The sequence below is a fragment of the Podarcis muralis genome, chromosome 13 (genome assembly GCF_964188315.1).
Source record: "Podarcis muralis chromosome 13, rPodMur119.hap1.1, whole genome shotgun sequence".
Classification (NCBI taxonomy): Eukaryota; Metazoa; Chordata; class Lepidosauria; order Squamata; family Lacertidae; genus Podarcis; species Podarcis muralis.
Genome location: NC_135667.1, coordinates 40,584,468 through 40,611,905, shown reverse-complemented (window position 1 = coordinate 40,611,905; position 27,438 = coordinate 40,584,468). Strand labels below are relative to the sequence as shown.

The following is a 27,438-nucleotide window of genomic DNA, read 5'->3' as shown; positions in this document are numbered from 1 at the left end:
TAGCCTACACAAAATGACCTGGCTTAGCTATGACCATTATAAAACCATATGGGCCATTGAGGGAAACTGGTAATGCAAGAAAGCTGTCCTTACCCCTGCCCTGAGGTGTGGACAGAGACTGGAGATGTGGAAGGTCGCCAGGGTAACTGGGTGTGAGGTGACAGGAAAAGTGGTTGTGCTAAGAAGAGGATGGGAGGGGGAACGAAGACAGAGAGCAGGCTGGCTGGCTGGGAGAGATGCCTTGGACCCCCGTAATGCACTGATGCGGGGAACAAGCGGGGACTCCATCGAAACTCAGATGTTAATCTAAGTTAAAGCTATTGTTAAAGCTATAGTTAAAGATATGGTTTTCCCAGTAGTGATGTATGGAAGTGAGAGCTGGACCATAAAGAAGGCTGATCGCCGAAGAATTGATGCTTTTGAATTATGGTGCTGGAGGAAACTCTTGAGAGCCCCATAGACTGCAAGAAGATCAAACCTATCCATTCTGAAGGAAATCAGCCCTGAGTGCTCACTGGAAGGACAGATCCTGAAGCTGAGGCTCCAATACTTTGGCCACCTCATGAGAAGAGAAGACTCCCTGGAAAAGACCCTGATGTTGGGAAAGATGGAGGGCACAAGGAGAAGGGGACGACAGAGGACGAGATGGTTGGACAGTGTTCTCGAAGCTACCAGCATGAGTTTGACCAAAGTGCAGGAGGCAGTGGAAGACAGGAGTGCCTGGCGTGCTCTGGTCCATGGGGTCACAAAGAGTCGGACACGACTAAACAACAAGAAAAGGATAGCAAACAAACGAAACCCTAAAAACCTTGGCTATCTCTGGTTGGACAGTGTTCTTGAAGCTACCAGCAGTGGAAGACAGGAGTGCCCGGCATGCTCTGGTCCATGGGGTCACGAAGAGTCGGACACGACTAAACAACAACAAGATCAGGACTCCATCCAAACTCAGATGTTAATACATGAATCATGTTTCTTAAGGCTACGACGGTCTCTGCCGCGTCCTCAATTCTCCAAAGGAGGACGGACCCTGGCTGAACGCCAAGATCCCAGGAATCCTGTGCACAGCTCAGCAGGAATTGTGGTGAGCACGGTAACAATAGATTAGCTCTGTACAGTAGATTCATTCCCCCCCACACACACCTGTCTATCGTCTATCCTAGAAAGCAAGAAGCATTATCCCAAGCTGGAACATATTTCCAGCCAGAAAACAAACTTGAGGAAGATTGTAAGCAAGTATGTGGCACCGGGGCAGTCCTGAGAGCCGGACAGGGGTGTCCCATCTGCATTACACGTTTAAAGCAGTATCATGCCACTATAAACCGTCAATGGCTTCCCTCAAGGAATTCTGGGAAGCGTAGTTTGTCTAACAGTGCTGGTAGTTGTTCAGAGACGCCTATTCCCCTCGTGGAGCTACAATTCCCAGAGTGGTTTAAGAGCCAACTCCTCTTCCCGGGGAATGCTGGGAACCGTAGTTCTATGAGGGGAACAGGAGCCTCCTAACAATTCTCAGCACCGCTGGCAAACTACAGTTCCCATAATTATTTGGGAGGAGCCACAACTGTTTAAAATGGCACAATACCACTTTTAAGGTACAGTGTAAAGGGGGCCAGAGACCTGGATAGCTACATTCACACACACCCCAGGCCTGAGGTTCCCCACATTTGGTTTAACAGGTCATTTTATAAACATCCCTGGTAAACTCTCCAGGACAGAAGAGTTAAAATGGTTTCAAACATTTGTATCGTGCATTTTCCCAGAGGGACAGGATAATTCTAGCCGTTAGGTTCCCAGAAGGCCATTGTCAGTCCAAAATACAAAGCCCTCAGTATGCAAGCCCATATTGTTTTAAGAGGAGAACATTCAGCACATCAATTTTTTATTTCCGGACTCCAAGAATAATAAAGTGGCTAGGCATATGTATGCAGCAGCATGATTATAATAGGAACCAATGTATTCCATAAGAGGGTACATAGAGGAAAGCAGTTTTGGGGAACACAGAAGAAGAAGAAGAAGAAGAAGAAGAAGAAGAAGAAGAAGAAGAAGAAGAAGAAGAAGAAGAAGAGGAGGAGGAGGAGGAGGAGGAGGCGGAGGAGGAGGAGGAGGAGGAGGAGGAGTTTGGATTTGATATCCTGCCTTTCACTCCCCTTCAGGAGTCTCAAAGCGGCTAACAATCTCCTTTTCCTTCCTCCCCCACAACAAACACTCTGTGAGGTGAGTGGGGCTGAGAGACTTCAGAGAAGTGTGACTGGCCCAAGGTCACCCAGCAGCTGCATGTGGAGGAGCGGAGATGCGAACCCGGTTCCCCAGATTACGAGACTACCACTCTTAACCACTACACCACACTTAGAACAGGCAAGAGTTCTACAGCCGGTGTTAGGTAAGATTTTACATTTTCCATCTCCCATGGTATCATAGACAGGTACCTTATTTTGCTTTTTAATTCCAGCATTGGGGAATCATTATTGGGGCCAGATAGTCATCGTATACACAATAGTGGTATTTGTGTAACAGGATGAACAGGCAGGTTAACAAAGTCCACAGGGTTGTTTCTCTCGCCCATGTATATAAATTATTATTATTATTATTATTATTATTATTATTAAATCACCACGATGATGAGAAAATTCCCTGTTGAAATTCCCCTTCCTCTTCAATTCCTAAAGGTACAAAAGGCTTGCTGAGATGGATCTGGAATTCAACAATCCTGGAACAAATGCCTACAAGTGTGGGTTAATTATTCAGTGGCTAGATGTTGGTTTGGAAGTATTGAACTAGCCCCATCTTTATTGCGGGGTCAGTGTGACTTCTTAGAGAAGGAGCGTCTCCACCCCCATCGTTCTGCCCGGGCACTGAGGTCCAGCGCCGAGGGCCTTCTGGTGGTTCCCTCACTGCAAGAAGTCAAGTTACAGGGAACCAGGCAGAGGGCCTTCTCAGTAGTGGCACCCGCCCTGTGGAACGCCCTCCCACCAGATGTCAAAGAGAAAAACAACTACAGTGGTACCTCGGGTTACAGACGCTTCAGGTTACAGACGCTTCAGGTTACAGACACTTCAGGTTACAGACACTGCTAACCCAGAAATAGTATCTCAGGTTAAGAACTTTGCTTCAGGATGAGAACAGAAATTATGTGGTGGCGGCGGAGCAGGAGGTCCCATTAGCAAAAGTGGTACCTCAAGTTAAGAACAGTTTCAGGTTAAGAACGGACCTCCAGAATGAATTAAGTTCTTAACCCGAGGTACCACTGTACCAGACTTTTAGAAGACACCTGAAAGCAGCCCTGTTTAGGGAAGCTTTTAATGTTTAACAGACTATTGTATTTTAATCTTTTTTAGGAAGTCGCCCAGAGTGGCTGGGGAAACCCAGCCAGATGGGCGGGGTATAAATAATAAATTATTATTATTATTATTATTATTATTATTATTATTATTATTAAAGTTAAAGGTAGAGGGACCCCTGACCATTAGGTCCAGTCGTGACTGACTCTGGGGCTGCGGCGCTCATCTGGCTTTATTGGCCGAGGGAGCCGGCGTACAGCTTCTGGGTCATGTGGCCAGCATGACTAAACCGCTTCTGGCGAACCAGAGCAGCACACAGACACGCCGTTTACCTTCCCGCCAGAGCGGTACCTATTTATCTACTTGCACTTTGATGTGCTTTCGAACTGCTAGGTTGGCAGGAGCAGGGACTGAGCAACGGGAGCTCACCCCGTCACAGGGATTCGAACTGCTGACCTTCTGATCGGCAAGTCCTAGGCTCTGTGGTTTAACCCACAGCGCCACCCGCGTCCCTTATATTATTATTATTAGAATTATTATTATAGGAGGTCCCATTTTCAACATACTTTTACTGGGGAGTTAGGACCCTTCCTTAGAGATGGCCTCAAACACAATCCTATTCCAGGGAGCCCTTTCACACATGTAGCCAGGACTTAGGAGCCAACACACCTCAAGTAAAATCAAGCAGTGCGCATGTGCGCATGCATGCGCAGAGCAGCCGTTGAGTGAGCACTGCTGCAAACCAGCACTAGGCCAAACCAGAACAAACGGCTCCAGACACAGACAGCAGCTGAAACAAACATTTCATTTATATAAGGACACCTGCCAGCTAAAATTACAATGCCGAGAAGGAAGACTTTATCGTTTATAAAGGGCAATTTTTACCTCGCTACAACTATTTGGATCATCTCTAGCATGCTGAAGTTTGCTTTGGCAGCGATCAGTTTCAAGTGCTGATTTCTTCCCCCACATTTCCTTCAACAAGGCTATTCTTGGCAAATAGGGCAAGCTTTTGCAAGAGCCGAGCCGTGCTATCGAAAGGCGGAAGCTACTTGCAAGAGCTCATTTCCTGTGCAGGCTCATCTGTGTACTGTGTCGTGTGTGCAGGTTAACACAAGCAACTGAACTTTTGCAAATGGCACCAGAGCAGGCTTTCCCTGGAGTCGCCAGCTGGTTTTGGACTACAACTCCCATCATCCCTAGCTGGTAGGACAAGTTGTCAGGGATGATGGGAGTTGTAGTCCAAAAACAGCTGGAGACCCAAGTTTGGAAAACCCTGCGTTAGAGAGGGTCAGCAGGTAGAGATTGTTCATTAAATTGTGAGTTCTTTCACATTTTCCCCAAAACTAGAGGGGGGAGTTTGTTCATTTCTGATCGCATAGATATGTATCTAACTTTAATAAGTTACTAAATTGGCTCAAGGGACGTGGGTTAAACCACAGAGCCTAGGGCTTGCCGATCAGGAGGTTGGCAGTTCAAATCCCCGCGACGGGGTGAACTCCCGTTGCTCGGTCCCTGCTCCTGCCAACCTAGCAGTTTGAAAGCATGTCAAAGTGCAAGTAGATAAATAGATACCGCTCCGATGGAAAGGTAAACGGCGTTTCCGTGCGCTGCTCTGGTTCGCCAGAAGCAGCTTAGTCATGCTGGCCACATGACCCGGAAGCTGTACGCCAGCTCTCTCGGTCAATAAAGCGAAATGAGCACCGCAACCCCGGAGTCGGTCACGACTGGACCTAATGGTCAGGGGTCCCTTTACCTTAAATTGGCTCAAAGGCAGACTATTAATACCTGAAAAGTATTTGATCAGTTGGCAGTCTGGCTTTTTCCCACCTTCCCTAAGCAAGTGTGTCTTGGCTCAGTCACACGGGTGTTTGTTCTTTGCAGTCACTTTTCCCCCAGTGCTCTTGTGCTTGTGACCCACTGGAGTTTGGATTATGTAAGAGAAATGGGCAGCGCAAGAGTTTCTTCCTTTGGGACACGAGGCTAGGTTTCATTCTCTACTAACTCTGCAATCTTGGCCGGGGAGGTGACCAGAAATCTCTCTCCCTGCCCCATGGTTAAACATCGGCTGAAAGATACGTTCAGCCAGTCCTGGAAGGGGTTGTCCTAAAAAAAAGCCAAGTTTGTACTCCTAGATCAGGCATAGGCAAACTCGGCCCTCCAGCTGTTTTGGAACTACAACTCCCATCATCCCTGACCACTGGTCCTGTTAGCTAGGGACGATGGGAGTCGTAGTCCCAAAACATCTGGAGGACCGGGTTTCCCTATGCCTGTCGTAGATCCACGTTTGTCGCTGGAGACCCAGGTAGCTTCTGTGCCAAGAAGTGACTATCTTAGATTAGTGTACTAGTGGCAGCCTGACCACTGTTATCTAGGCCCCGCTAAACTTTAGGATTGACTGCTGTAGTGTGTTGCGTGTGGGGCTGCCGTTGGAGACTGCTCAGAAACTGTTTAGTTCAAAATACATCTGCCAGGCTATCAACTGGGGCCAGTTAGCGGGAATATGTTTTGTCGACACTGAAAGAACTGTACAGTGGTACCTCGGGTTAAGAACTTAATTCGTTCTGGAGGTCCGTTCTTAACCTGAAACTGTTCTTAACCTGAAGCGCCACTTTAGCTAATGGGGCCTCCTGCTGCTGCCGTGCCGCCGGAGCACGATTTATGTTCTCATTCTGAAGCAAAGTTCTTAACCCGAGGTAATATTTCTGGGTTAGTGGAGTCTGTAATCTGAAGTGTCTGTAACCCGAGGTACCACTGTACTGGCTTTCTGGTGCTTAGGTTTACAAACGGCAACCAGAGATAAACACACACAGACACACACACACACAACTTTTCTGGTGAGGCGCCCTGTCTCTGGGATACCGTCCCCAAGAAGGCCTACCTAGTGTCTACATTGTTTTCTTTTTAAATCTCCTAGACTTTTAATTTTATTTTAGCACATATTTCCTCACCTCGTTTTAACATGCATTGCAGGGAGTTGGACTAGACCAGCGGTTCCCAATTTTTTTTTTTTTTTTTGGCTACCTAAGCATCTCTAAAATCCTGACGTGACATATGATTATTATTATTCAAAAAGTGAACTCCTTTTCACGTGGAGGAAGCCTAAAAGGCCATTAACTGTTAATAACTCATTCTCAAATTGCCCCCACCTAAAAATCAAATTGTCCCTCCCTGTGGGGTGTGTGCCCCATGTTGGGAACCACGGGACTAGACAGTCCCTCAGGATCCCTTTCCAACTCTATAAATATACAGTTCTGTAAGATTTATTATCTCTTAGGTTCGCCTTGTTTTTGTAAACTGCCCCCAAAACCCCACCAAAGGGAGCTACATAAGTCTTATCAATGTATGTGGTTCATACGATTTTGTGTACATCACATGGAGATTTTTCAAAACTTTTAAGTGGTATACAAGTGTCTTTTCATAAAGTGTTTGGGCTGCCACCCTTACCTGAGAGAAATTACCACAGAACAGAGCGGGACTTGTCTCCAATGAAACACGCACAGTATTGCACCGTTAAAGCTCTGAGCCTCCCCACTTTTAGTATCTTGTGGGTAGCACTGCATTTCCAACCAAACCATTCCCCTCCTCTTTTCTGAATGGAGAGACACTGCGCAATAATCTGATGCAAGCTCAGCAAAAATAATATAAAGCTATTTTGGGATGGGCAGGCTAAGGCTACCGCAGCCCAGCCTCCTGTTGGCTTTGCCCTTGACTGAGTCACAGTTTCATTTCTCCCCAAGAAGGAGGGAAACTTTCAAGTTGCAGCACAAGAAAGATAAAGATGGATGGAAGCCAGGTTTATCCTCCATGCGGGGAAATTCCCCAAGGAAATTCCGCAACAAGAGACGACTCCATTTCAGCAAACCTGGCGTTGGGTCCCACAGTACAACTAGGGGAAAGAGTCCTACATGATACAAATTCATGTGTGGGAATACTGAGCTTATCCACACTTTCTGCCCCACAACTTTGCAGCAGAGCTCCGCGCTGAAACGTTCTGTGTCTTGAACATTGCCCCTAGCTTTCCCCATAAAAAGCTGCTCTTTAAATCAGATCAAATGTCACTTTGCGATTTCTGTCAATTGACATTTGCACCAATCGAGCTTTGAACAGTTGTTTTTTTGCAGGAAAAGCTCCGCGGGAAAAGAAAAGGTGATCGGAAACAGAGTTGTAATTCGTGGACCATGCCTGGAAAGAGCAGAGGAAAGTGTGGATAACACTGCTCTTGTGTCCTGCCATTCATTTGCCCCTCTCTTACAACTAGCATAAGCAGAAGGGTAGTAAAGTAAAGGGACCCCTGACCATTAGGTCCAGTCGTGGCCGACTCTGGGGTTGCAGCGCTCATCTCGCTTTACTGGCCGAGCGAGCCGGCGTACAGCTTCCGGGTCATGTGGCCAGCATGACTAAGCCGCTTCTGGCAAACCAGAGCAGCGCACAGAAACGCCGTTTACCTTCCCGCTGGAGCGGTACCTATCTATCTACTTGCACTTGACGTGCTTTCAAACTGCTAGGTTGGCAGGAGCAGGGACTGAGCAATTGGAGCTGACCTCGTCGTGGGGATTCGAACCGCCAACCTTCTGATCGGCAAGTCCTAGTAGTAGTGCTAATAATAATAATAGTAATATTTTTGTACCCTGCCCATCTGACTGTGTTGCCCTAGCCACGCTGGGATGCTTCCAACATACATAAAAACATAACAAAACATTACACATTAAAAGGCTTCCCTATACAGGGCTGCCTTCAGATGTCTTCTAAAGGTTAAATAGTTACTCATCTCCTTGACATCTGAGGAATGTTCCACAGGGCTGGTGCCACCACCGAGAAGGCCCTCTGCCTGGTTCCCTGTAGCTTCACTTCTCACAGCCAGAAGGCCCTTGGAGCTGGATTAAGACATACTTAATCCGCATGTGTTTTGTAAGAAATCGCACTGTTTATTATTGTGCTTCAAAATTTTCTCCCCACCCCCAAATATTTGGAGCTGCTCAAGACTTCCCTAAAGCTTTTCAGAAACCGCGATGAGTAAAAACGCAGCATAGTTATCATCGGTAGACTCCCCAGAAAGCCAAATGAAGGAATTAAGTTCACTCTTAGAAGGTCAGCTCTTGTGACGCCATGAGTGCTCATCGCCACAACCCAAAGATGGGGGATCTGTGTCCCTCCAAGTGTTGCTAGACTCCTAGCTGGCCCAGGCAAATGATCAGGGATTGTGGGAATTAAGAGCAGCTGAAAACGCTGACACCATTAAGATAAATTCAACAGTATAAATAAGTTTTGATGGATGCAATAATGGAATACTGAATGGTATAGTTTTTGTAAAATATGCAGGGATTTATGTGAAATGAACCATGGAAAGAAAAGAAGGGAAGTCGTTGATATCTTAAGGATGCTAAATGAGTATTTGAAATTGTAAAACAGAAAATGTAACAAAAATTATATATACAAGGAACACCTGGTGGCAGCAACAGCAGGACAGCAAACCACCAGGAGATAAATACAATCAGCGAGGCTCAACTTCATCATGCATTGAGTGAGTTTCAAATGCTTAGTCCCACTCACTTGCCTCAGAGATTCTCAGCGGGCTGTGCTACCAGAGAATCACAGAATTGTAGAGTTGGAAGGAATCTTTTTACCCAACATGGGGCTTCAACACATGACCCTGAAATTAAGAGTCTGAAAGATGAAGGCAGGGAATGCTGCCTGAATAATCCTGGGTACCCGTTTGCAACGTCTGTTTTTGATAGCACACCTGAGCGAAATTGCACCACACAAATATTTCATAGGCAGCTTTGGCGAGGGAGCCTTGCATGGCTACAAAGCAGAATATAAGTACAGTGGGACGTTTTCGAAGTACGTTTCAAAGTACGTTTTCGAACATAATCCGTTGCAGAAGATGATTCGAGCTCTGAAATATTCGAAAACTGAAAACTCTTTTCTTTGTTTTTAAAATTGCTTTATTAGTTTTTTTTTAAAAGAAAAAAAACAGTCAACAAACGAAAAACCAAAAGATAATATAAATTACAAAAAGTAAATAGATTTCTTAGAGCACAACTTCTGTTATCACTTCCAGTCACCCCCTCAAGAGTCCTGGGTTACTTTTATGCAACACACTTTTCGTTATCACTCCAATCATATCCCATATCATTAATTTTCTAGGTTTCTGCAGGGGTTCTTTTAAGCCTGCCAGAGAATTCACATTTTTACAATGCTCTTTAAGATATTTTCTGTAGATGTCCCACTCCCTAATAAATGTTTGGTCTGTATTATCCCTAATTCCTCCTGTTATCTTTGCTAATTCTGAAAATTCTAATAATTTTGTCTGCCAGTCCACTTTGGTTGGGATAGTCTCCTTTCCAATTTTGGGCTACTAAGATTCTTGCTGTCACTGTTGCATAAAAAGGTAAAGGTAAAGGGGCCCCTCATCATTAGGTCCAGTCGCAGACGACTCTGGGGTTGCTGCGGTCATCTCGCTGAGGGAGCCGGCGTACAGCTTCCGGGTCATGTGGCCAGCATGACTAAGCCGCTTCTGGCAAACCAGAGCAGCGCACGGAAACACCGTTTACCTTCCCGCCAGAGTGGTACCTATTTATCTACTTGCACTTTGACGTGTTTTCGAACTGCTAGGCTGGCAGGAGCAGGGACCGAGCAACGGGAGCTCACCCCGTCACGGGGATTCGAACTGCTGACCTTCTGATCGGCAAATCCTAGGCTCTGTGGTTTAACCCACAGCGCCACCCGCGTCCCTCCCACAGTTGCATGTAGGAAGCCAAAAACTCAACAGCTGACATCTACCTGTAGGCCTCAGGATCCTGCACTCAGCAGAAGCTGCATGGCATGTTCGACTTCCAAGGCACGTTCGAAAACCAAAACATTTACTTCCGAGTTTACGGCATCCGAAAACTAAAACATTCATCAACAGAGACATTTGAAAACCGAGGTACCACGGTAATGTGCCTCGCAATCGTAGGGTGACAGGCAGCCACAAAGATCAGTGGCTTGCCTTGCTGAGAATGAACGGGCGCACAAAACAAAAAAGGCTAAACTTGGCTAGCTCACTTCTCTCTCGCATAGACGGGATGAGCTTTTGGCAGCAACGGTGGGGCTCCGATCAGCAAGGAAGCTGGCAACTCTAAACAAGACCTTCAAGACTGGGATTCCCAGCCACTGGAGCCAGCCAAGGCAGGGAGAGAAAAGGGCTTTCTCGTCTCAGGCATGTGCCAAAAAGGAAGAAGAAAATGAGGTGAGACTCATCTTTTTGCATTTCTCTCCCAAAAGGACTTGGATTGCAGACAAGTATTGGGTTGTTTGGAACGTGCTCAGCAGCCATGTGATCCAACAAAGTCTTTGGGTTGTTAGTTTTTTTATATAAAAAACCTCAAGGAGGCACCAGCAGCTTACCAATTGCAGCAGATACATCTCGGAGGATGCTGAAGACCTATCTTACTAACGTATTGATTTAAGATCTTCCTCTACACCTGAGGCTAAGGGACAATAATAGCGGTCTCAGCAGCCGAGTCTCAACAACCGAAAAACAAACAAGTCCCTACACCATAGCTGTCAACGTTTCCCTTTTTTTAAGGGAAATTTCCTTATTCTGAATAGGATTCCTCGCAAGAAAAGGGAAAATTTGACAGCTATGCCCTACACCCAAGACTAATAGTGGGATAGGAGAGCTGAGAATAATGCAAATATATTTCACATCTGGCAACCCATGTCCCCCTTTGGTTTCAGATAGTACATGGGTAGATAAGTATTTAAAGCCTGGGGCACAAATTTTCACAGTCTTCTAACAGCTATAGTGGCTCATTTACCAGAAGCAGTGTATTTAAACAACGTTGGCCCAGTACACCTGAAGGAGCATCTCCACCACCATCGTTCAGCCCGGACACTGAGGTCCAGCACCGAGGGCCTTCTGGCGGTTCCCTCACTGCCAGAAATGAAGTTACAGGGAACCAGGCAGAGGGCCTTCTTGGTAGTGGCGCCCGTCCTGTGGAACGCCCTCCCATCAGACGTCAAGGAAATAAACAACTATCTGACTTTTAGAAGACATCTGAAGGCAGCCCTGTTTAGGGAAGTTTTTAATGTTTGATGTTTTATTGTGTTTTTAATATTCTGCTGGGAGCTTCCCAGTGTGGCTGGGGAAACCCAGCCAGATGGACGGGCTAATAATAATAATAATAATAATAACAACAACAACAACTATTATTATTATTATTTAGCATTAACTGTGAAAGTGTATACTTGATTCTGAACAAACCAAGCCTCCTGATGTATATTTTAAAATGCAAATGATTTCCATGTAGCTCCTGGGCCAGGGGCATCCTTTGTGTTCTATGGGGCAAGGGCATTCTGAGCCCCCCCCAGACCCCTGTGCCTAGCAAAGGGGAGGAAGGGAGGGTCATGAAAATTACAGAAGGGAATTCCTATTCTGCTACACAGCAAGTCAGGCATCCCCAAACTCGGCCCTCCAGAGATTTTGGGACTACAACTCCCATCACCCCTAGCTAACAAGACCAGTGGTCAGGGATGATGGGAATTGTGGTCCCAAAACATCTGGAGGGCGGAGTCTGGGGATGCCTGCAGTAAGATGTGGGGAACAGGAGGGGAGAAGCATTTTAATGTACGTAGGATAGCATCTTAAAAAACAGAGGCATCACCTTGCCAACAAAAGTCCGTACAGTTAAAGCTATGGTTTTCCCAGTAGTGATGTATAGAAGTGAGAGCTGGATCATAAAGAAGGTTGATCGCCGAAGAATTGATGCTTTTGAATTATGGTGCTGGAGGAGACTCTTGATGAGTCCCATGGACTGCACGAAGATCAAACCTCTCCATTCTGAAGGAAATCAGCCCCGAGTGCTCACTGGAAGGACAGATCCTGAAGCTGAGGCTCCAATACTTTGGCCACCTCATGAGAAGACTCCCTGGAAAAGACCCTGATGTTGGGAAAGATGAAGGGCACAAGGAGAAGGGGATGACAGAGGACGAGATGGTTGGACAGTGTTCTCGAAGCTACCAGCATGAGTTTGACCAAACTGCGGGAGGCAGTGGAAGACAGGAGTGCCTGGCGTGCTCTGGTCCATGGGGTCACGAAGAGTTGGACACGACTAAACAACAAGAAAAGGATAGCAAACAAACGAAACCCTAAAAACCTTGGCTATCTCTGGTCCACCCCGATCATCGATGGCAAGGAACCTTTCATGGACCCAAGCCCACATTTTCACTTGGCCAAACTTCGGGGCCGTAGCACGGTCAACCAAACACCACATTTCAACCTCAGTTGGGTTGTTGAGGGTTTTTTGGGTGGGGAAGGTAAATGGCAGTAAATTGATGTTTAGCTTACACAGTCTACTGGGAGGAATCTATTGGGATTTCCTGCCTCAAGCGCCAAAATCTATTGGTTTGACTCATTTGTGTCTCACACAAACTCTGATAGCGGAAGACAGGGCTTTCAGAAACGTCAATGCCATGATGGAAAAGGAGAGTAAGCCAACACAGGTGTCAGGGTAGGCTTCGGACATCAATTCACTCATCCCTCCTTGCACAGAGACAAACAGGACAGAAGGCTGGGGAAGCAGTTCATTCTCAGCCTCTTCTGCTACCCGCGGCATAAGACAGGGGTGCAAAACCTGCAGCCCTGGACTACATTTCCCAGAATCCCTGGCCACAGGTGGGACTCATGGGAGTTAAGAGTGCAATAACATCTGGCTGGCTACATGTTTTCCATCCCTGGCATAAGAGATGTCAAGTGAGTGTAGGAGGGACAGAAAATGATTCCCACTTTCTGCTTATTTCAACAACAACGCTTATGCAGACTTTTGTTCCTCACATGCTGAAAGTGCATCCCATAAATTATCTCAGTCGTTCGACAGACAACCCTGCAAGGCAGTCCTACCACCCAGACAGTTTTTAGGGAAAGAACGGCATAAATTAAACGCAAGACCAGCCACTGTTAGCCACAGTAGCTCAGATGACCTCTTTCCAAACACAGCTTGAGTTGACACACTACAGTACATCCCAGGCACCCAGATGCTGCTGAAACAGAGGGGAAACCAGGACCGTGTAGGAACTCCATGACTTCCTTGCTGACAGCACAATCCTAGTACATTTCCGAGCACAATTCAAAGTGTTGGTGCTGACCTTTAAAGCCCTAAACGGCCTCGGTCCAGTATATCTGAAGGAGTGTCTCCTCCCCCATCGTTCTGCCCGGACACTGAGGTCCAGCTCCGAGGGCCTTCTGGCGGTTCCCTCACTGTGAGAGGCCAGGTTACAGGGAACAAGGCAGAGGGCCTTCTCGGTAGCGGCGCCCGCCCTGTGGAACGCCCTCCCATCAGATGTCAAAGCGATAAACATCTACCTGACATTCAGAAGACATATTAAGGCAGCCCTGTTCAGGGAAGTTTTTAATATGTGACATTTTAGTGTATCTTTCATCTTTGTTGGAAGCCGCCCAGAGTGGCTAGGGAAACCCAGCCAGATGGGCGGGGTACAAATAATAAATTATTATTATTACTATCCAATTCAATGGGGCTTGCTGCCAGCTGAATGGGATTAGGACTGCAGCCTTACGAGCAATCCATTCTGTAGCAGTTCTGATGGGTCTCTGAGATGAAGAAGACCACCTGGTGTCACAACTTTTTGGTCTGGAAGCTCTTCCCCCTATAATTCCATATGTTTGGGGACTGGTCAGGATGGTGCCAGGTGGAAGAGGCTCTTGCTTATCACTTCAAAGGATCTGGGCTGAACATTAGCACTGGAAACAAATGCTCTTGACCACAAGCTCTTGAGATGCCACCTAGCTTTTGTCAGCAAGGCACCATGAATGCTGCAGAAATCTTCCTACGAACTCCAGCGGTTGCAAACTCTTTCTTCAGCTCTTAGTTTTGTGAGAAGGCTGCCTTAAGGGGGGAATGGAGGGTGGCAAGCCATTCCACACAAATACCCCCAAAAAACAGGATGCTGGCAAGTCCTTTGGTCAGTTGTCATACGATCGATTCCCTGGCTGGTGAACTGGCAGCTTAACGTCAATACAGTGGTACCTTGGTTTCCGAGCGGCTTAGCTCCCGAACAAATCGGCTCCCGAACGCCGCAAACCCAGAAGCGAGTGTTCTGGTTTGCCGACGTTTTTCAGAAGCCGAACTTCCGAGGTGGCTTCCGCAGCTTCCGATTGGCTGCAGGAAGCTCCTGCAGCCAATCGGAAGCCACACTGTGGTTTTCAAATGCTCCCAGGAGTCAAACGGACTCCCGGAACAGATTAAATTCGACAACCAAGGTACCACTGTACAAGGGAGATGATTTGCTTCAAGGGACACCCACCGCTGATCCCTGCCCCTAAACTCAAAGAAAGAGAGAATAATTCAATTCAAAACCAACCCCCTCCTGGTTTTGTGCTACTTATTGTCTAAATCTTCTTGTTGCCTACCCAAGAGCATTGAGTACAGTGATACCTTGGGTTAAGAACTTAATTCATTCTGGAGGTCCGTTCTTAACTTGAAACTGTTCTTAACCTGAAGCACCACTTTAGCTAATGGAGCCTCCCACTGCCGCTGTGCCGCCACCACATCCTGATCTCGCCTGTTCTCATCCTGAAGCAAAGTTCTTAACCCGAGGTACTATTTCTGGGTTAGTGGAGTCTGTAACCTGAAGCGTCTCTAACCTGAAGTGTCTGTAACACGAGGTACCACTGTAACATCTTTGGTTACAAAACTATGTCTATGGAGGTCCTAAGATGGAGAGAGTTACTGAAGGTATACATTGGTGGGTTTCCTCTGCAAAGACCTTCCTCTTGCAGTTGAATAATAGATGCCGATTCTCTAGCGTGTGCCTGACTTGGAAACAACCCAACTGTACTCCTCACACCCCTCCTTTGTCTGCAAAGGCAGGTTCAGGGGGCCATTGACTGCCCCAGACCTCTCCAAAGTGCCTCCATACTATTTAATATAATCTACAAAGTGCAAATTATTAAGACATTTTATATACAGTAAACTGCCTGTTCTCAAACACACACACACACAAGATCACACCGTTGGCTATTCAACAACTTTCAGCACTGCCCTCAGTTCCACAGTAACAGCTGCCAATGTGCTTAAAGCGTTATAAGCCATAGAACGGAATCGTAGAACTGTAGAGTTGGCGGGACCCCGAGGGACATCTAGCCCAGCCCCCCTGAAATGCAGGAATCTTTTGCCCAGCTTGGAACTTGAACCCACAACCCTAAGATTATGAGTCTCCTGCTCTGCTGACTCTCTGTGCGTGCACAAGAGAGAGAGGAGACCGACCCTTTGGCAACAGTAAGAGCTCCTTAAGAAGAGGATAGTTAAGGCAACAGTGAGATGGAACTCATCAACTTTAAGCAACCATGTGCACATGTTTCTCAACTCAGAGGGTTGGATGAAACCGCAGAATTAACACACAACCCAGCTCCCTCTTCCCTCAAGATTCCCCCGGGGCACACGAGCTCCACATCTCCCCAAAGCAGAAGGCCAGCTAGAGGCGTAACTCCCAAACATGTCCCCAAAGCTAAGAGCTACAGATCTCACACCCTCTGTCCTCCCTACAGCTGCATAGCTCCTGAAAGGATGCACCAAATGCAAACTAGTTTCTTAACTGCAGGTACAGATGCAGCTACGGTTGCTGAAACCCTGTGGTTCTGTGCCATCGGAAGGGGCCTCTGAGAACATCCCATCTGAGCCAAAAATCTGCAAACAGCCAACTCGGAGCAAGGCCCTAAGGGCACTGCAACCATCAGTGGCTTTCGAGAAGGAGGGAATTGGTTTAGGGGAACATCTGAGGCTAGTTCATAGAATCACAGAATCATAGAGTTGGAATAGACCACAAGGGCCATCGAGTCCAACCCCCTGCCAAGCAGGAAACCAGTAGTTCTGGCTACTTCACATCAGTACAGCACCAGCTGTTTGCAGAACCTAGTTTTTTTCCTCTGGGGTGTCTGTTGTAGACTGCAGAGTAGCCTCGGGAAATACTGGGAAAGACCACTTGAACTCACTGGGGAGACTGGGAGGGGCTACACAAGGACACCTGCAGATGAATGGATCCGGAGCAGTCTCCACCCTCACATGCCTCTAACTTGGGTGAGATTCATCCCCGCCATCAAGGCAGGTGTGAATCTACTTAAAATCATTTCCAGCTGTGCTCATTTTGACCCTTCTACCATTGTTTTTGTACTTCCAATTTGCAGGCTGAGGTTGCTTCCTTCAGAGAAACCGTGGCACCCCAAAGCGTTCAGCAAAAGGAGATAACTAATAATAATAAAAAATAATAATAATAATAAGGGTGGAGCAGGAATTATCGGCTCCTTACCAAGTAATACCGGCCCTTTAAAGCAGAAAAAGAAGAGGAAAAACCTTCCCATTTCACAGCAATAGGCATTGAAGAGAGTGGGGAAATTTATCTTTTTACCTCTCTCTAACCACACAGATTGCAAGTACGCCTGCACCCCTTGCTAGATTAGTTTTCCCTTTTGGGGTGTGTTAAGAGAACCCCCAGCTGGTTGACGTCTTTAGGGTGACATGAAGGCATGATGGTTCTATGGGGAGGAGGAGAAGAGGAGGAGGAGGAAGAAGACCAGACAGAGACTTACCAGTACGTGGGTGAATCGTTCTTCCAGTTCCCCAGAGCTGGGCATAGGTTGTTTGGGGGGCGCTGGCTGCTTGGGGGGCAGGGGTGACGAGGCCGTGGGTTGGCTTTTAATCTCCTTCGCCGGAGACATCTCCATGCTGCTAGCTGCATTGCCCATCCTCAGACTGTACTTACACACACACACACAAATCTAAAGCACTACAAAATTAAAATATCCAGGATATTTTTTTTCCTCCCCGGGGGAAGAGGAGAAAAAGGTCAGTGGGAATAAAAAACAAAAAATACCCCAACAACTTTCCCCACGTCCGCCAAATCGGAGGAGGAAGGCAAAGGGGAGTAGGACTTGCTCCAGGAACTCCCAACACGTGTGAATGTGAGATTCCTCCGATGCATCAGGTCAACACAGCCAGTTGTCCATGCTTTTCTTTTTTTTCCCCTTTTCTTTTTTGCTCCTGCCGCGGCCTAATTCCAGGAAGCAGCTGGAAGTGATGGAGGGGTCGCCAAGCACAAGGTGACTTCTCAACGCCTGTCCTCTGGGGCCGGACCCACCACCATGATGGGCAGCTTCGCTGGTACCCAGCTCGCCTCTAGTGCATCCGCAGCGAGCCCCGTTTCCTAAAAGGGCATGCTCATCTTGTCTCCGATTGCCACGCGTGCTCTTCAGAGAAGTCCGCCGCTGCTGCTGCTGCTGCTGCTAAACTTCCCCCTCTCCTCCACCCAAAAAAAGAAAAGAAAAAGAGGAAGAACCGAAAGCAGCGGCGGTTGCTCTCTCTGCACAGGAAATCGGGCTGCAGGTGCCTTGAATGCAAGAACGCGAGCGCAGGTCGAGGCGGAACTTTTGCTGCAGCGCGTTGGGGGTTTTTTTTGGAGGGGGGATTTTGCAACCCAGGAGGTGCAATCTCTCTTGCTCTCCTGCCAGCATGCAAGCTCTCTCTCTCAATTTGGCGAGGAGGAGCAGCAGCAGCAAAAGAAGGCGGCAGCAGCAGCTGCAGGAGGAGGAGAACCGCACGGTTTTTGCAAAGGCAGCGAAGATGGGTAGATCGCCAAAGCTGGGAGGAAAGAGGAGGCGGAGGCGGCGGCAGGAGGAGAGGAAAACGCAGCGGCTCGCCCATGCCCAATTGCAATAGCCATGGCCTGAGGGAGAGAGGCGAGGAGGGCGACGCGGAAGGCGAAGGAAATAGCAGAGTCACCTGCTAGCTGGAGAAATAAGGAGCGGCGGCGGGTTAGGATTGGGAGCGCCAGGCCGGCGGAGCGAGCGCTTTCTGGGTCTCAAAGCCCCCGGCTTTCGGTTTCGCGCTGCCATGGCTACTTCATGGGGGGGAAAGGGGGCTCGATTTCCCAAACGATTTCTAGATCTATGGGCGCTCATCTGTCATGGATGCTGGGGCTGAGATTCCTGCATTTGCAGGGGGTTGGACTAGATGACCCTTGGCATCCCTTCCAACTCTAGGAGTCATCACCTTGCCAACAAAGGTCCGTATAGTTAAAGCTATGGTTTTCCCAGTAGTGATGTATGGAAGTGAGAGCTGGACCATAAAGAAGGCTGATCCCCGAAGAATTGATGCTTTTGAATTCTGGTGCTGGAGGAGACTCTTGAGAGTCCCATGGACTGCAAGAAGATCAAACCTCTCCATTCTGAAGGAAATCAGTCCTGAGTGCTCACTGGAAGGACAGATCCTGAAGCTGAGGCTCCAATACTTTGGCCACCTCATGAGAAGAGAAGACTCTCTGGAAAAGACCCTGAAGTGGGGAAAGATGGAGGGCACAAGGAGAAGGGGAGGACAGAGGATGAGATGGTTGGACAGTGTTCTCGAAGCTACCAGCATGAGTTTGACCAAACTGCGGGAAGCAATGGAAGACAGGAGTGCCTGGCGTGCTCTGGTCCATGGGGTCACGAAGAGTCGGACACAACTAAACAGCAACAAGATGTGATTTTCTAGGTTGCTCAGGAGCGCTTAGATATTACAGTTTGGCACAGGGAGGGATCCGGAATCGGGTTCTGCCAGGATCGAGCCCTGGTGGTGGGGGACGACGAGGGAGGCGCAGCAATGCAATTTTCAGCTCTAATCGTTCTCTTTCCGGGTGGGTGGGGAATCGCGTGGGATTTAGGGGAAGAGAGGGCTGCATGTCCTCCAAAACCTCTCAATGAATGGAGTGGAGAGCCGCACCGACATTTGGAGGATGCGCGATTGCTTGCTTGCTTGCTTGCTTGCTTGGTCCTGCGACCCCCTCCCCCCCCCCAAATCGTCACCCCACTCCTGCAGGGTCCAGGTAATGCACCAAGACGGCTCCCTCCTTTGACCGGCTCCTCCTCACCCATCCTGAACTCGCGAGAGGCACGGAATCGAAATCGGAGGCTGATTCCGAGGAAGAGGGCAGTGGCGTAGCGTGGGTTGTCAGCACCCGGGGCAAGGCAAGTAATTTGCACCCCCTAACCCGTGGATTTGCGCCCCCTAACCCGTGGATTTGCGCCCCCTAACCCTAACCCCCAGATGTTGTGCCCGGTGCGGCTGGCCCCCCCCCTGCACCCCCCACGCTACGCCACTGGAAGAGGGAGAAGAAGCCGACGTTAAGAGGTGTTGCCAAACCGATTTGCATCGGGAGCAGCCGGCGCATCTGCTGAAGTCCACCAGGCGAGCCGAGCTCCCTCTCGTGGCTGCTGGGAGGGATCTCTCTCTTTTTAACCAAACAAGCTTCTGAGTCACACAGGAGTCTTCTTCTGAAAAGAGATTTCAACTAAGCATCAGGAAAAAAACTTTCTGTTCAACAAAGGATCGGTTGTGGACTCTCCTTCCTCGGAGGTTTTAAAGCAGAGGTTGGATGGCCATCTGCCATGGATGCTTTAGCTGAGATTCCTGCATTGCAGAGGGTTGGACTAGATGACCCTTGGTGCCCCTTCCAACTCAGCCTTACAAGTTTCCAAGCACTAAAGTTTGCCTTTGTTATGCTAACGCGTGGTCTGCCAAACTTGGGTCTCCAGCTGTTCTTGGACTACAGTTCCCATCATCCTTGACCACTGGTCCTGCTAGCTAGGGATGATGGGAGTTGTAGTCTAAAATCAGCTGGAACCCCTGCACTAATGCTTGTTTGCCAGAGAACAAAAGCCCCAAGAGGAGAGGGGTTGTTTGGTCGCTCAGAGTCTTGCTGGCCAGATTAGAGGCATAGCCCTCCAGTTGCTTTCGGACTACAACTCCCATCAACATTGGCCATGCCTTTGGTACCGATAGGAACTGGAGTCCACATGGGGAGCCGCAAATTCCCCTGCCACGATTAAATAAACCCTGTTTATTTTACATTGCTAGATAGCGTCTCCACCCCCATCGTTCTACCCAGACACTGAGGTCCACCTCCAAGAGCCTCCTGGCAGTTCCTTCACTGAGAGAAGTGAAGTTACAGGGAACCAGCAGAGGGTCTTCTCGGTAGTGGCACCCGCCCTGTGGAATGCCCTCCCACCAGATGTCAAAGAGAAAAATTACCAGACTTTTAGAAGACATCTGAAGGCAGCCCTGTTTAATGTTTGATGCATTACTGTATTTTAATATTTTGTTGGAAGCCGCTCAGAGTGGCTGGGGAAACCCAGCCAGATGGGCGGGGTATAAATAATAAATTATTATTATTATTATTATTATTATTATTATTATTATTATTATTATTTTTATTATTATTATCCTGTTCTGATGAATCCCGGGTTGTAAGGGGAGGGGTAGTACTTCTGGTGGGGGACACCCCGTGCTCCTTTTGGGGTAGGTTTGTCCATCTTTGGTCCCCACCTTGCACTCAGTTCTCACCTGTCAGCATGCGACAGGAGCCACTCCAGAAAAACAGCTTCAGCAGGACAGCTAAACCAGGTGAGGGTAGCCAACGGGTCTCAAAACCCTCAGTGAGTTAAGATACTTGCCCTGCAGGCAAAGACAGGCTGCAGCAGATTGAATGGACCAGCTGTGGGTCCAATGACAGGGGTCAGCAAACTTTTTCAGAAGGGGGCCGGTCCACTGTCCCTCAGACCTTTGTGGGGGGCTGGACTATATTTTGAAAAAAAATATGAACGAATTCCTATGCCCCGCAAAGAACCCAGAGGTGCATTTTAAATAAAAGGACACATTCTACTCATGTAAAAACACGCTGATTCCCGGACCGTCCGCGGGCTGGATTTAGAAGGCGATTGGGCCGAATCCGGCCCCCGGGCCTTAGTTTGCCTACCCATGGTCAATAAGTGGTTTCTGCCAGCAGAATCCGAGACCAGGGAGAAGAGTCGGTGGAAGAAGATTGGAAGAAATTTAAAGACTATTTACAGAAATATTGCAAAATTAATGAATGTTAGAATGATGTCGGAATGAAGTTAAGAGGTTTTTAGCAGCAATGTTATAAAGGAATATGTAAAAATAGATTGTTAACAGGTAATAATCTAAAGTTATAATATATTAAGATAAAGGATTAAGATAAAAACAAAGAGGGAAAGGATTTGCTGAATTAACTAACTGAACTGGAATACAAAAAAGGGAGGTGTGAGGAGGTCAGGGAAACAAGCAAACGAAAGACAAGACATGGAAAGATTGATTTGTTTTTAACTACTTTTACTTTTCTGTATTTTGTATTTTCTTTTTTCTTTTTCTTATTTTTGTAACATGTTGAAACTTTAATAAATATCTTTTAAAAAAAGAAGAAGTGGTTTCTGCATGTGCTTTGTAGAGGGAAGTGAGGCAAATGGGGCTCATCAACCCAGGAAGGTAGCCCATCTAAGAGAAGGAAGACTGATCCTAAACATCCGCTGCCTTGCGGGATATCTTCAGGAGAAAAGGCTGAGGAGTAAACCCCACATAAATCCAGACCGCAGTTCCTAGGATGGTTGGATGGTTGGTACACCTCCTTCTAGGAACTCCTGCAGCCAAGCTGGTGCCAAATGGATTGAAGGGGCGTGGATAATGGGGAATGGGTAAGCAAATATATTTCCCTTTCTGAGTGAAGCCTGAACAGCACCCCATGACTCCTTTTCAAGGTTAACTAGATCCCCTTAAGGAGAGTACAGTACAGAAATGAACGGCAATATTTCGCTGGAGCGCCCACTTAATAAATTTCTAGCCCAGGGGTCTGCAACCTTTGAGACAAAAAGAGCCACTTGGACCCGTTTCCGAAGAAAAAACAACAACTGGGAGCCGCAAAACCATTGTGACATTTAAAACAAATATATCTCTGGAGCCGCGATCTGACAGCGGGCGGGAAGGTGACGTCGGGACGGTGCGTGACTAACGCACGCACCACCCCCATGCGACATCACAGCCAGTACAGTGCCTGCCACAGTGAGGAGTGTCGGGGCGCACAATGTGCCTCCTCCCCTCGCTAGTATCCGCCCCGGAGCCGCGGCAAAGATGTAAAAGAGCCACATGCGGCTCCGGAGCCGCGGGTTGCAGACCCCTGTTCTAGCCTTTATGGCTGCGGTGATTGACAATGCTCGGGATATCACTTTATCTCACAAAGGAACTTACAGCAGCACACATTGTTTGTTGCTTCCCTGGGGGATGATTAAGAAACAGAGCCAAAGTGAAAGCAGCTTAATGCCTTCTGAAAACTTTCTGATGTTAGGAAGGTAGAAGAATAAGGCTTCAATATTATATGAAGCTCTTTGATCAGGAGAAAAGGGGGGCAGGGACTAGAATTGTGGCAAAAATAAACTGCAAATTATGGGAACTATGTGCATTGGCATAATCTGTACAGGTAGCAGAATCCAATATTTGATATAAAATTTCAGGCTACCTTGTTGTTGTTGTTTAGTCGTGTCGGACTCTTCGTGACCCCATGGACCAGAGCACGCCAGGCACTCCTGTCTTCCACTGCCTCCCACACTTTGGTCAAACTCATGCTGGTAGCTTTGAGAACACTGTCCAACCATCTCGTCCTCTGTCATCCCCTTCTCCTTGTGCCCTCAATCTTTCCCGACATCAGGGTCTTTTCCAGGGAGTCTTCTCTTCTCATGAGGTGGCCAAAGTATTGGAGCCTCAGCTTCAGGATCTGTCCTTCTAGTGAGCACTCAGGGCTGATTTCCTTCAGAATGGAGAGGTTTGATCTTCTTGCAGCCCATGGGACTCTCAAGAGTCTCATCCAGCACCATAATTCAATAGCATCAATTCTTCGGCGATCAGCCTTCTTTATGGTCCAGCTCTCACTTCCATACATCACTACTGGGAAAAACATAGCTTTAACTATATGGACCTTTGTTGGCAAGGTGATGTCAATACATGTTCATTTTCATTTTTTAGTGTAAATACATTCATTCCTTGGTATGTTTCTGGAAGAACGGAACACCAGATAACTGAAGATGCTTTTCGCCCATCAGCGTGCAACATGCAATTCTGTATCTGATGGGATTTCTACAACTGTTAGAAGAGAAGAATAGCTTTGACTCTCACAACTGTGGCTTCCAGGGCCAAGCCCTTGTTACAAAACAGTTCTACTGTTTTGTCTTGTACAGTACTAGTAACGCTGCAGAGTGAGAACACCACAATTACAATTTTTCCTTGGGATATGGTGGTGGTGAGAGGGGTGTTTGTGTGGGTAAGTGTACAGACAAAGCAGTTCAGGGTTTTTTCCACTGTCGTCGAAGGATCAGATATAAAGGAGAGAGAGCAGAGTGTCATGTCACCCGCATATCAATGCCTCTGCAGCCCAAAACTCTGAATAGTTTTGTTCTTAGCAGCATAGAGGGCAAGATGAAATCCTGCACAACCCACAGAGATTCCCACCTTCCCACACTGTCTCCTGGTAAAGGTAAAGGGACCCCTGACCATTCGGTCCAGTCGTGGCTGACTCTGGGGTTGCGACGCTCATCTCACTTTATTGGCCGAGGGAGCTTCCGGGTCATGTGGCCAGCATGACTAAGTCGCTTCTGGCGAACCAGAACAGCGCACAGAAACACCGTTTACCTTCCCGCCAGTGCGGTACCTATTTATCTACTTGCACTTTGACGTGCTTTCGAACTGCTAGGTTGGCAGGGGCAGGGACCGAGCAATGGGAGCTCACCCCGTCGCGGGGATTCGAACCACCAACCTTCTGATCAGGAAGTCCTAGTAGTAGTGCTAATAATAATAATAGTAATATTTTTACTATTTAGAAGCTAAACAACTTTGGCTCCCCTAAAAAAAGCCCTGCACTCCTTCTCCCTAAAAAAAGCTCACTGCCAGTTTTTAACTCTGTGAGTAGATCGCAGTCTCTTGGGAGTTGGCCACCCCTGTACTAGGGCAACCAAGAAAGTTTCCTGAACCCAGACTGGAATGGATCTAAATGTTTTCTATCCAGAATCTTCACTGCCACCTTCTCACTTCCCTTGCCCCAAAAGGAAATCTTTGACAGATGGCGCTGGGATCCAGTTATTCTACAACCCACCCCAATGATGGGGTGTCAGAACAATACCCTCCGTAGGAAAAGCACTCCCCACTTCACTAACATCTAAGCCCAACCGAGTCAATTTCACAAGACAGGTGACATGTGAGGGACAAAGAGAAAGTTACGCCTTTGCACTTCTCCAAGAATTCAGTCCATGCCATCAGGCTGAAAAATATCCCATAAAATCTGATTAGAAGACTCCATATTGTCTTCCATGAATGGCACCGAATAACCCAGAGTCCAAGTCAGGGTGATTATATGCAAAGTGTGTCGCAAATTGGTCGCAGACTTCCAAAGACTCCACTGCCAAGGGCCAAGCTGGAACAGATCCTTCACAACATGGAAAAGCTCCAAAGGATGGCACCAAGCAGATTTAATGTTGCTGGAAAGGCAAGCTTTCATTCCCTCTGTCGCCACCACAGACTAGGCACAAAATGGGCCCTAAGCTACGCTTAATCATACTCGTTTTCAGTTTTTCTCTAGTCGTTTTGCTATTTCAGTGCTCCTAGAGCCTCCGTAAACTAAAGAGCTCTCCGCTCCTTAGAACCCATAGCATGGCTCTCAAGCACTTTCTTATTAAAGCAGGGATTTTCAGGAAGATAAATTACAGGCAACTTGCAACTTGTGCGCATTCAGCTTTATGCACTTGGTAAAAAAATGTTTACTTTTTTTTAAAGGGATCAGAAAGAGGGCAGGCACCCAGGGGGAGAAACTTTGGCAATCCCACCCACCATTGTGATCAATGCATTTCGACAATACACAATTATGGCTTGATGCGCAATCTCCGCATCGTAACCCCTGCATAAATAGAGTCTTGCCTATATATCCACATTGCCACGTCTGGTACTTTTCCTGCACTCGCGCAGAATATACAATCCGGGATACAGATCTGTGCCACAACTAAGTTGCAAATTTGGGGGTGGCGCAGAGGCAGTAGCAGCTGGGCAGGGAAGATCACAGAAAAAAGGAATCAAATTCTCCTTCTCCTTCTTCTTCTACTACTACTATCTTGTAGCCAAGTAAGATTGTCTTCCATAAACACGGTTTTAACAAGAATAAATATAATAATAAATTTTTATTTATACCCCACCCTCCCCGGCCAGAACCAGGCTCAGGGTGGGTAACAACAATAAAATTACAATAAAACGTAATAGGAAGGGAAAAAAAGTTAATTAAAATATGGGTTAAAATGCAGCCTCATTTTAGTAGTAGCCCATAAATCAAACGAGTCCGTAAGTGACTATGGAGGCCAATTCTGGAACCACACGTCCTTCCACAGCGGGTTTGGAAGACGCCTGTGCGTGAATTTGTTTTATGTGTGTAGATCAGTGAACACTGACCAACGCAGTCTTTGCAGTAGGGCTCTGTTCCAATGGCATGAGTAGTCACGATGAACCGGTAGATTCCTATCTGCTTCAGCCTTCAAAGCTGTTGTAACATACCATATCATCCGCCTGTTTTGCCATTGAGGACTTCTTGGATCATTCTTTGTCTAGCTCCTTCCCTTTGACCTTACCGCCTTGGGTGACCCTGCTGGGAGTACAAGATTCCCGACGGCTTTGCTCACAAGGATCATAGGAACATGCAAGCCCACTCACCACAACAAGGTGATGATCAAAAGCAGGGCACTTGAGACTGTTGGATAGGAGAGTTAAGAGTAGGGAGCTAGCACTTGAAACCAGGCATACCTTTCCGCCCCCCCCCCCAGCTTTTACTTCTAATGCACCCTTCATTCTTGCCATTAGTTCCTGCATTTACAACAGAAGCAAAAATGCAAACAATGCACACACTTAATGGACTTTTGCAACCATCTTTGAATCCCCTGCCAAATGCTGGCTGCCGAGAAACAAATTGCTACTTAATCACGATGTGCAGAAATCCCAGTAAGCAGCAGTTAGGAAGAGGGGTGTGGGGTTGTACGACATTTGCCACCCAGAAGGGATGGCCAGTGGCTCGTTCCCAATCGCCAAGAAGTCTTAACAGCAGAGGGAAAAGCACTGATGGCTACCAACTGGGCTCCTGCGCATCCACACATGTTCAAGGTCAAATCAATGGCAAACTGGACGAGCTAAAGAATTTCGTTTCAACCACTGACTGTAACAAGACAGAATGATGCTTGGTAGGTAAGCCTGCTGACATTTTGTCCTGTATCAAAATGTGTCAGAAATTGCAGAGACTGCAGTACAGTTTAACCTGCCATATGTTCTTCACCTCTGCATTGTATTTGAAAAGATAGATTTGTTATCGGTGTTTTAAAGAACGGCAGCAGGGAAAGCTGGGACTTCAGAGGAGTGTACACTTTAAACACTCAGTACGTTATCGTTTTGAGCATATACAGTGGTACCTTGGGTTACAGACACTTCAGGTTACATGTTTTTGGGTTGCACACCGCGCCAAACCAGGAAGTACCGGAATGGGATACTTCTGGGTTTCAGCACTTGCGCATGCGCAGCACTAAATCACACTTTGTGCATAAGCGCTGAATCGCAACCTGCGCGTGCGCAGACGCGGTGCTGCAGGTTGCGAACGCTGTGGGTTGCGAACGTGCCTCCTCCACAGATCACGTTCGCAACCCGAGGTTCCACTGTAAAGTGTTTCACATGCGCTGTCAATCATCTTTCCAACCCTTAAGAAGATACCCACCCTATTATTCTGATGGGATGCAAGGCTGAGGCACAGCAACTTCCCAAAAGCCCCCCCCCCCCCCAGTGAGCTTATGGCACAGATGAGATTCGGAGTGGAGTCTTCCTACCAAGTTCTCAGCTACTATACCAGCACTGTTGCCTGTTAATACTGCTTCAACTGCAGAGCTGGATAAAAAAAAGTGCCTGCAGAAGACCGCTCTGCTGTTCCCAGGCAGCCACTAAACAGTTCCCTATGGGCCACTGTCTGGACATGGGATGAGAGTCAATAGCAGCTTGACAGAGATGACGGCTGACTGCAAGGAGGTTGTCACTAAGGAATACTGTTGTAAGGAAGACTTCCTGCTGTGTAAGGAAGACCAGCTACAGGGGATACCCAACAAAATCACATCATGCTGTTGACATTGGTCTTATGTTGCTCCTCTGCGGCTGAAGACAAGAGACGAGTCTTTTTGAAAAAGGTTTTTTTTTTTATTTGTATGCCATCTGAACATCAGATATACCTGGTGTGTGTGAGCGTGAACCATTTGTACATTTGAATTCATGGTGCCAAAACC

The 27,438-nt window shown here is 47.5% G+C and overlaps 1 protein-coding gene across 7 annotated transcripts in view; it reads right to left on the bottom strand.

The window, feature by feature from the left end:
* FMNL1 (formin like 1) overlaps positions 1–18,097 on the bottom strand; it is a 105,427-nt gene extending 87,330 nt beyond the window's left edge. For all 7 annotated transcript variants that reach the window (XM_077917451.1, XM_077917450.1, XM_077917456.1 and 4 more), the window contains exon 1: positions 16,864–18,097. In XM_077917451.1, the coding sequence (XP_077773577.1) occupies positions 16,864–17,019 (156 nt within the window). In that variant the 5' untranslated portion in view covers positions 17,020–18,097. The remainder of the gene's footprint in view (positions 1–16,863) is intronic.
* Positions 18,098–27,438: the final 9,341 nt, after the last annotated feature.